Source organism: Chironomus tepperi, unplaced genomic scaffold, assembly GCF_022539635.2.
Source record: "Chironomus tepperi strain 1889 unplaced genomic scaffold, CSIRO-AGI_Ctep_v1 contig_168, whole genome shotgun sequence".
NCBI lineage: Eukaryota > Metazoa > Arthropoda > Insecta > Diptera > Chironomidae > Chironomus > Chironomus tepperi.
In genome coordinates, this window is record NW_027226290.1 from 119,098 (window position 1) to 128,828 (window position 9,731).

Here is a 9,731-nt window from a genome sequence, read left to right on the forward strand (position 1 = left end):
TCTGGCCTCATTCATTGTCAAAATCGCCAAACGTAAAGTTCATGGATAAGAATTTTTCGTTAATTTTATTACAATTTTAAACAGTTTTTTTTGATATTAATTCATTAAGTTTAATAATATTTATGTTAAATTAAGTTTCTAAAAGTTGAAAGTTATAAGAAAAAAGAGTTGAAAAAGAAGTGAATTTTTTGCTTATAGGAAGTGAAATTTTATTTGAATTGGATTTTATAAGAAAATTTAAGAAATTATTGAATGTGGAATAATTAGAAAAGGTGAGAAATTGTTTTAAAAAATTGAGGGAATTTTGAGAAGTTTTTAAAGAATTTTAAAGGTTTTTAAATTATTTAAAATTGCTTTAAAATCTTTTATAATTGTGTTAAACAGTTTTAAAATATTTTAAAATATTAAATTTAATTTTTCAACATTTTAAACAATTTTAAAATTTTGAAAAGTTATTTTTAAATTGATAAAACAATTTAATTAAGTTTAAAATCATTTTAAAAAATTTTTAAAATCTTAAAAATAATTGTAAAAATTAAAAATAGTCTTAAACAATTTTAAAAAAGGTTGTAACAATTTAAAAAGTTAAATTACAGTTAAATAAAGTTTAAAACAAATTTAGAATTTGTTTAAAAATTATTAAATATTTAATTTAGTTTTAGATTGTTTAAAAAGAAATAAGATTAAAATATAGATTAAAAAAAATAGATTAAAAAAAATTTTAAATAATTTTAAAAAGTTGAATTTAATTATTAAAATATTTTTAAATCTTTAAAACATAAAAAAAAGTCTTCAAAAATTAAATTTCAAACTTTTTCATTCATTAATCTCAATTTTAACAATTTAAAAATTCATAAAAACCTTAAAAAGTTGAAAAAAATTCATAAAATTCATAAAAAAATTCTCAAAAAATTCCGCCAAATTCCTCACAAAAAATCTCCAATTTTTAACCCAAAAAAATTCTCAAAATACCGACTTTTTTATTCAAATTCCATCATTGTATTTGTAAATTCTCAAATTATCCGTTTGCATTAACAACAACTCTATTTTCGCTCCAAAAAAGATCAACACAGTCACACACACACACACACAACCATGAACGTGCAACAACAACAACAACAGCAACAACATTTAATGAATGGATCGTCCACAAATCCAACACTTCAACATTATTTAGTTAATAATCATATAGTCAACAGCACAACAGATCACAACATGAAGAATGTTCATGTCCAGATTGTTAAGCGTGAACAGCCAGGCGAACGTTATGTCCTCAATCGACAATTTGTACAGAATATTCAGCTACAGCAGCAGCAACCAGAACCACAAATTATTTACTGGTCAATTGTCGAAATTGAGTCAAATAATGAACTTAATTCCTATGCCTTAGTTGAGTCAAAGGATGTCATTGGAAATCCAAAACTCGAGACATTGACGACCGGCAAGCTTGTTATTGTGAATATTAATGGAAAGCAGAGGAGAGCGACTGTTGTGATGGCATCAAGTAAGTAGATATAAATTTATATTAAGCATGGTCATATGGTATAGTTGGGGGCAGCATTGCTGGTATTATGTGAGCATGCTGGATGTTTGCTTGGGAAATTCTGGGTTCAGTTGGAATTGACAAGCAAATTGTGAAGGTTGTTGACTTTACGGGTTGTATTAAGTACATGTGAATTAGTTGGACATAGATTTTGGGGTATTTTCAGTCAATATCTTGAATATTGAAGCTCTGGAGCTGATTTTTTCAGATATGGCATGGCATGGCATGGTATGGCGTTTTATGGCATGGTTTTATGGCTTTACGGTACCGTCATGACACGGCACGACATGCAACACAGTGGTATGGTATGGTCATTATATGACATGACATGTAATACAGTCTTACGATACCAGAGATGCGTCAATACCGTACCATCGTATTATTGGTGACTTACAATTGATGTCGGAATAGTGCATCATTGATGTACTGTTGGTATAGTGCAGGAATGGCAATTTGCCATACCAGGGTTACCCCTCCACCGCATCAATTGAGTATATTTACGATACCATACCATGCCATACCCGGTAAGGTACCATAATCCAAGAAGTTTGCTCCTGATTACAGAATTCTGTCCAAAAACTCTAGTTTCTGACTAATTTGTCTCTAAACTTGTTCGATCCAGCAATATTCTAAGTTATGCTGACTATAATTTGCTTATTGAGGCAAGTTTCAATGCAGCGCAGCCGGTATGATGTACAGACGACTTAGAGTAACGCAGACTTGGCCAAGACAACCCAGTGATGGCTGTCATTGGTCAATTTTGATAATTAATAGTCAGAACTCGCAGTTGACTTGGATTTTGAATGGAAAAGTCGATTCAACTTCATCCAAAAATCAAGGCGACTTAAAGCTCTGCTAATAGCGAAATTTATCACAGCATGTCACACAGTTGTACCCATTTGGGTCCCAAATCCCCGATCATGCTCATGTCCCATACCATGTCCCATAGCATGCTAACATCCCAACCTCATATTTCCTTTAAATTTATATCTAATCCACATTTCCAATTTCAGATGACAAAAACTTCATATTCGCCGAATACAATCAACTCAACAAAATGGCCGAAGACAACCTCAAACTCCGTGAAATTCAATCCCGCAAACGTCGTCGCATCAGTGGCTCAGAATCAGTCCGAAAAGACGTCGAAGACGACTCCTCCCTCTCAGGTTGGTCGGGTGTCTCACAAAATGTCAATTCCGAGCGTGTCGTGTCCCCATCGCCACACATTCAGACCAAAAAGACATACGAACGTTATTGTCCGCCAATGCAATATGATCAAGGCACACAGACCGACTGTAAACTGACCGGAGATACTCAAGATTTGAGTGATAAAATAAGGGAACTCCAAAAATTAGTTGAAATTAATGAGCACATCCTGAATGAGCAAAAGACAATTAAAAATGAGGCAAAAATGAATCGGTTCCTGCTCGAGTCATTTTCCGATGAATTTACAGCCATCCGTAAGAGTATTCAAGCTATTGAGACTAAATTTGAGGCTATAAGCTATGAACGATCACAATTTGAGGCATTACCGCAGGAACATGAGAAGAAGAAGGTCCTTAATGGGTCAGTGGCTCAACAGCAGCCACAACAGCCATACTTTATTATTGAGACAGCTGTCCAAGATCCTGAAAATGCCTCAATGTCCCTCACAAATGGAAGTAATGTTGAATATACGGTTGAGGAACTTCAGGCTGATGACAGTGAGAGAAGTGCATCCAGAATCTCGTACCATGACCAGACATCAATGATGTCAAATACGTCAATGGATGGAAGTAAAAAGGACTTCCGTAGGAGTCACTCATCCTCAAACTTTTCAGTCGTGTCCTCAACTCCACTGGCCAGATCCAATAGCTCATCAAATCTCATTGAGGAATGGGCAGACATGGAAGGTAATGTCGTTATTGGAAGTAACCAAACGTCTGTTCCTGTCCACATCCTACGGTCAATTGATTGGAAGAATTTTAAGGCAGCAACAAGGAAACTTTTAGTGACTTTATTTCCACGTCCTGTATTGGCAACGAGAAGTCTTACTGGACGTCCATCGCCAGCCTTTCATGATCGTAATAAGCCTGTTAAGGAGAAATTGGACCAAAATATCATTAATGACATTATTCAAATAATCACAAGGAAGTGTGGCGTCCATGAGAGTCAAGTGAGGACGGCAATTACAACGAAATGTGCTGACGAGAATAAAATGATGAGAAGTCGCGTTGAGAAGACAAAAGGCGATGGTGATGATAAGTTTAAGGCACCGGGTGGTGTAAATGATGATAAGGAAAATTTAATGATGGATTAATTAAGAGATTTTAGGGGTTTAGGGGATTTAGAGGTTAAATTAGACAGAGATTGACTTGGAAGGGACATGGTGTTGAGATTGTCTGAAGTCCAGGCACAGGGTAGCTTGTCTCTGGTGTCAGGCTAGCATGACATTAGCTCAAGGAAAGATTTTATAAAATCCGGCACAATACTGCTGTCTTTGCCTTCAGGTCAGCATATCACTGACTTAATGCTTGATTCAATGAAATCTAGCTTCAGACCAGTGTCAAGACAACCTTTGGCTGGATTTTGGACAATCTCGACGTCATGTGCCTTCCGGGTGATGTTGACTCGAGGATTTGTGTGGAATGGTTGACTTGAGTCGTGTCTCTTATGTCTCTGTTAGTTAGGATAGATTGGTTGTATAATTTATAATTAAATTTGAAGGATGTTTCATGTTTGTAAGGATTTTTTGTCAACTATTGACCGAGTTGAGGATGGCAAATTGTGTCATGATAACGACAAGCTGTCAGATACAAGCTTGTCCACTCGGACTAGATTAGACATTTAAAGTATTTTAGGATATATGATGTTTAATACTCTGACGGACAATGAACATGATTGCATGATACCGTGATCCGGGGTACACACATACCAATCCCTCCTTAATACGCCCCTGGATGCAACGGTACCATATGAGCCTGTTTATTGTCTGTTCAGGAAATAATCTGATACATCAAGCTATGTGAATCTCAAAAGAATGTTGGGGACTGTTCATAAATTGTGTAACTAGACTTTTTGACCCACTCGTATCTTCCTTCCGCATCAAGATTGGAGAAGAAGTAACAAACCCATTTTTCCTTCCGTCTCGCCTTCCCTGGTCTTAACAGCGTTACTTAATAAGTCAACAACCCCAATTGACTACGTTAATAAATCCAAATATACATTGTCGAATCTCACAACCTTCATATTCTTAGTACATTTGATATTTAAATTTAGATAGAAATAATTTTTTCAATAATCTTCGAATAACTTAAACTTTATACAAATTAAGACACCAAAAAAATATGACAATTTTGCTATTAAAAATACCAAAAAGAACAGTGCAAAAGTGCGCAATAATTGTGACAAAGAAACAAGACAAAAAAAGAGTAAAAAAGGAAACAAAAATATTAAGACTGAAAAATAAAATAAAACTTTTTTGTTGTAGTTCTTAGAATTATGTTGTGGACCTTTTTTATGTTTTAGATCCAATAAGAATCTGATAATAAAAAAAGGATGATTTTTCAAAAAAAAATAAAGGCATGGATTTTGTTACTTATTATATTGAAGAGATTGTTCCAGATATTTATGAGTTTGTTGTAGCCAGGATTGCAGCTGTAAGGCAGTGTTGTCGAAATTTTGAGCTGCGACGCTCTAGTGTGCTCCTGAAACTGCTTGAAATTTGCTTGAGAATCATGTTTCGGAAGTGACATACCACTAAGGTGAGGCAAACTCCAAACCAATCCAATACCTGAAGTGATTGTAAGATTCGATAAGGAGGAAACCTTGGAATTATGGAACCTCATGACCATGATAGCCAGAATAGCAAAAGTTGGTGAATTGATCCAAAATCCAGCCTCAGTCCGGCATGACTCTAGTATTGTGCCAATTTTGCAAGATTTTACTTCAATTCAGCACCATTCCAGAGTTATTCCTGTCTGGCCTCGGATTTTGGATCAATTTACCGACTTCGGCTATTCAGTTAAAGGTCATTGCCATCAATTGACCCTGTTGATAATAACGAGTGTATTGTAACGAGGATTGAAGCCTTGAAAGAATATTAAATTGATTTTTGATAAGTCAGATGTACAAGAATTGAGATTATACAGCTCCAGTCCAATTCCGGAAAAATCATGATTAAGCCATCAATTTGAAGTTTGATTCAATGTATAACTAGCATCTACTAGATCAAATACCTTGAACATGTAAGCTGTCAAATCCAAGGTCTAGTTACATTCAATTAAACTTTAAAATTGGTTCAATAATTCAATAAATTATTCAATTAACCAAATTTTGACAAATTTCAATAAAAAGTCAATTTATGCTCAATTATGTCCAACAAAAAAACTCTTATTGGCTTCCACAAACTTCACTATAAATACCCAAACCAAGCAGTTCACATCCATCAGTAAATTCTGAACATTCCTCAATCAACAACTTCTCTAAAATGATCAAAATAATTCTTGTATTCGTATTGGTAGCTGTAGTCATCGGTCAGCAACCTCCACCACCACCACCTCCCGGTGGAATGCAACAAGGAAGTGGACAAAGTCAAGGATCTGGACAAAAATCTGGTCAAATGGGACCACCACCTGGACAATTTGGCGGAAGCTTCAACTCCAGTTCATCAGTTAATGGAACTAGACCTCAGGGACCTCCTCCACCGCAGCAACAGGGTTAAATTGACATGAAAGTGTCAAATTGAAGCAAAATTTGGTGTTTTTGATGCGAAAAATTAAAATAAATTTGTGAATTTTGGATAATAATTTTTGGTATTTTATATAAAAAAATTGATGTAAAAATGTTAAAATTTATTATTATGGATTCAGGAACTGACTGAATTTGGGAACATTAATCAGCATTTTTTGGAAGGCACGCGGTATAGAAATGACTGAAAATCTGGTTCCAGGTCAACTTGGCTCTTGCCTGAGTCCGGCTTTCATGGAATCTGATCTAGACTCAGAGTCAGATTTACCTGGAGCCAGAGTCACGCTGATCTGGAACCAAAGTCACTCTGGTCTGGAGCCAGAGTCACGCTAACCTAGAGCCGGCTTCTCTGTACACACCTAAACTTGCCTGAATTCTGAGATGTGCCTTGGGGTATGCATCCTGATGTATATTTTAGTTTATGTTAGGGTAGGATCAATAGTAAGTCTATACAGTGAGACCAACTCCAGATTATCGTAACTATGACTCCAGGCTGACTCCAGATTCCATGAAACTCCAACTCAAGCCAGAGCTTAGTCAGCCTGGGTTTGGATACTTGCCCAGTTCTACACCATGTGCCTTCCAGAATTCAGTCAGTTAAATGAACAATATTGACATAAAAATCCTCAAATTATACACTCAGTACCCAAAATAGCTACATGACAGACACATCAGTATCCATCCCTTCCCCAAAATCTCCCTAACAACCCTCTTCCCTAATCTTCTCAATCTCCTTCATCACAATCTCTTTAACAACTTTTGTCTGAACTTTTCCATTCGGTGTCAACGGCATGTTGTCCATAAAATAAACTCCACCACGAATATGCTTTACTTCCGGCAATCTTTCAGCAACAATATCGATAATGTCTTTTTCAGTAAGCTTAACATCACTTGATGACTTTTTAACAGCCGCTGCAGCAAGGTCCGTACCAAAGTTCTCACTAAAAACAGGAAAGACACAAACAAGTTCAACGCCATCGATTGACTGAATGACATTTTCAATTTCTGATGGAAAGACTGTGTAATTTCTGTATTTAAATGATTCTTTGATTCTGTCGACGATGTACAGGCATCCGTCTTCATCAAAATATCCAATGTCACCGGTTTTGAGGAAGCCATCAGCGTCTAAGGCATTTGCTGTACCTTCAGGGTCGTTGTAGTAGCCCTAAAATGAGGTAGATTGTTAATTATGATAATATGCTTTGTGACTCATCGAGACTGAGACTGAGACCAAGTCCCGGATCAAGACAGCAATTCGAATGGAGACCGTAAACCGAGATTCCGATTTGAACCGAGACTACAATCCGAACCTAGACAGTGATCTGGACTGGGACAATGATCCGAACCGAGACCGTAATCCGAACCGAGACAGTGATCCGAACCGAGACAGTGATCCGAACCGAGACAATGATCCGAACCGAGACAATGATCCGAACCGAGACAGTGATCCGAACCGAGACAGTGATCCGAACCGAGACATTGATCCGAACCGAGAACACCCGAGAGTACACGATCCGAACCGAGAGCACCCGAATCGAACCGAGAGCACCCGAACCGAACCGAGAGCACTCGAACCGAACCGAGAGTACTCGAACCGAACCGAGAGCACTCGAATCGAACCGAGAGCACCCGAACCGAACCGAGACTACAATCCGAGCTGAAACCGCGATCCAAACCAATACCGAGACCTATAAAGTCATTCACAATCCACTCCCATGCCTACTCACCAAGAATTTAAACTGCAATTTAACTCTAATTTCACCACGCTCACCAGGATCCACAGCCTCACCGTCCTCATTGACAACCTTAATCTGCAAATTCGGTGTGATCATCGATCCAACAGTTGCTCCATCATAAACCTCATCAGCCTTTGTAAGACTCACAAAAATCTCCGTCAATCCATATCCAACCATTAATGTCTTATCCGGAAATGTTTCATTGAATTTGTTCCTCAGCGATTCCGACATGAACGACCCAAGGACAACAAATGTCTTAAGGCAGTCATGATTTGATGATAAAAATTGTTTTGACTGCAATATAGCCGCAAGTGATGATGGAACTAAGTTAATTCCAGTAACTTTACGATTTTCGACAATTTCTATTAATTTATAGATGTTAAAGTCATCGCTGCTCCATATCCTAACATCATATTGATAAAATGTCGCAAACATGTGCAAAAAGAATCCGGAACTCCAATATGCGGAACTAAATGTCAACGGTTTTGATGTTGGCTTTGGATATGACGTCATATCAAATCTTAAGCATGTCGCATGACTCACACAGACATTCTTTTGTAGTCCGGTGATTCCACTTGAGCATAAAATAGCCAGCAGCTTCTCATCAGCTGATTTGCTGAATTTTGGTGCTGCATACTTGTCATAATCGATGGATATTGTTGACAGTAGCTTGTAGGCACTGATATCGGCATCATCCGGATCGTCCGACGTAATTAAAATTAATGATTTTAAATTTATTTTTTCAAGTGCTTCTGTTACTGCCGTCAGCATGTCAGGGTCACAGATTATCATTTTAGGCATTGACTGTGCATACAGTTCACTTATGTTATCGGTACTTAAACTATGATCGAGTGGATGTACTATTGCACCCATGATGACGGAACCGGTGAGGAAGCAGGTCAGAAAATTTGAATTTTGACAAATTACGCCGATGACGTCATCAGCCTTTATGTCCAATTTTAGTAAATTTTCAGCTATTTTGATGCTTGATTCCTTTAGTTCCTTACATGTCAATGCCTCATCCTTTTCGTGATGAATTTGAATGACTCGGTCGGGTGTCTCGCTGCATGTCTTGAGGATCACTTCACCCAAATATACGTCCATTGGATATAGGTACTGGACTGTCGGGGATGACCAAATTTTAGTTGACGGATCATATTTTGCCATTATTTTTATTTCAACTGCACTGTCTATACACAACTGTCGGACTTTAAATTAAATGAAGAAATGATTAAGAAAAATTTTACAGTTTATTCACATCAAATACAAATTAAATTGTTTATTATCAATTTGAAAGCGTGTGTGTCATTATACTCTCTGGTTTTACAGGGATGGAGAGGTTGATCGATGACTCGAAAACCGAAAACCGAAGATCAAAAGAGCCGAAAACCTGAAGACCGAAGATCCGAAAAGCCGAAGACGAAGACCGATAACGAACGACCACGACCGAAGATGACCGAAGATCGAAGACCATCTAAGACCCGAAGTCCAAAGACACCCGAAGACCAAAGTCGAACGAAGACGACCGAAGACCGACGACGACCTAAAGCAAAGACCGGAACTGAAACTGAGACTGCAAAGGAATTCTTCGAAGTCTCATTCTCAACATTCAAACACTCATTCAAAACCGAGAACAGGAGTCTTGATTTTGGTTCCAAAAACCCAAATCCGAATAAGTTCCTATAAGCAATATTCTAATTATTTTCCACTTCCTAGCCACGCCA

The 9,731-nt window shown here is 37.2% G+C and overlaps 2 protein-coding genes across 2 annotated transcripts; one reads left to right on the plus strand and one right to left on the minus strand.

Moving 5' to 3' along the window:
- Window positions 1-1,073: 1,073 nt before the first annotated feature.
- LOC139088641 (uncharacterized) lies at window positions 1,074-3,994 on the plus strand. The gene is made up of 2 exons (XM_070637896.1): window positions 1,074-1,504; window positions 2,557-3,994. The coding sequence occupies exons 1-2, from the start codon at window positions 1,096-1,098 to the stop codon at window positions 3,840-3,842; spliced, it is 1,695 nt and encodes a 564-aa protein (XP_070493997.1). The 5' UTR covers window positions 1,074-1,095; the 3' UTR covers window positions 3,843-3,994.
- Window positions 3,995-6,913: 2,919 nt separating this feature from the next.
- LOC139088625 (probable 4-coumarate--CoA ligase 3) lies at window positions 6,914-9,221 on the minus strand. Its single transcript, XM_070637880.1, has 2 exons — window positions 7,999-9,221; window positions 6,914-7,436 (listed from the first exon to the last, which is right to left on the minus strand). Exons 1-2 carry the CDS (start codon window positions 9,172-9,174, stop codon window positions 6,972-6,974), a joined length of 1,641 nt encoding a protein of 546 aa, XP_070493981.1. The 5' UTR covers window positions 9,175-9,221; the 3' UTR covers window positions 6,914-6,971.
- Window positions 9,222-9,731: the final 510 nt, after the last annotated feature.

Excerpts from the sequence above, each read along its gene's own strand:
- LOC139088641 (XM_070637896.1), top strand. The coding sequence starts at position 1,096 with ATGAACGTGCAACAACAACAACAACAGCAACAACATTTAATGAATGGA. Across the intron at positions 1,505-2,556 it reads GACTGTTGTGATGGCATCAA|ATGACAAAAACTTCATATTC; the intron begins GTAAGTAGATAT and ends TTCCAATTTCAG.
- LOC139088625 (XM_070637880.1), bottom strand. The coding sequence starts at position 9,174 with ATGGCAAAATATGATCCGTCAACTAAAATTTGGTCATCCCCGACAGTC. Across the intron at positions 7,437-7,998 it reads AATTGCAGTTTAAATTCTTG|GGCTACTACAACGACCCTGA; the intron begins GTGAGTAGGCAT and ends ACCTCATTTTAG.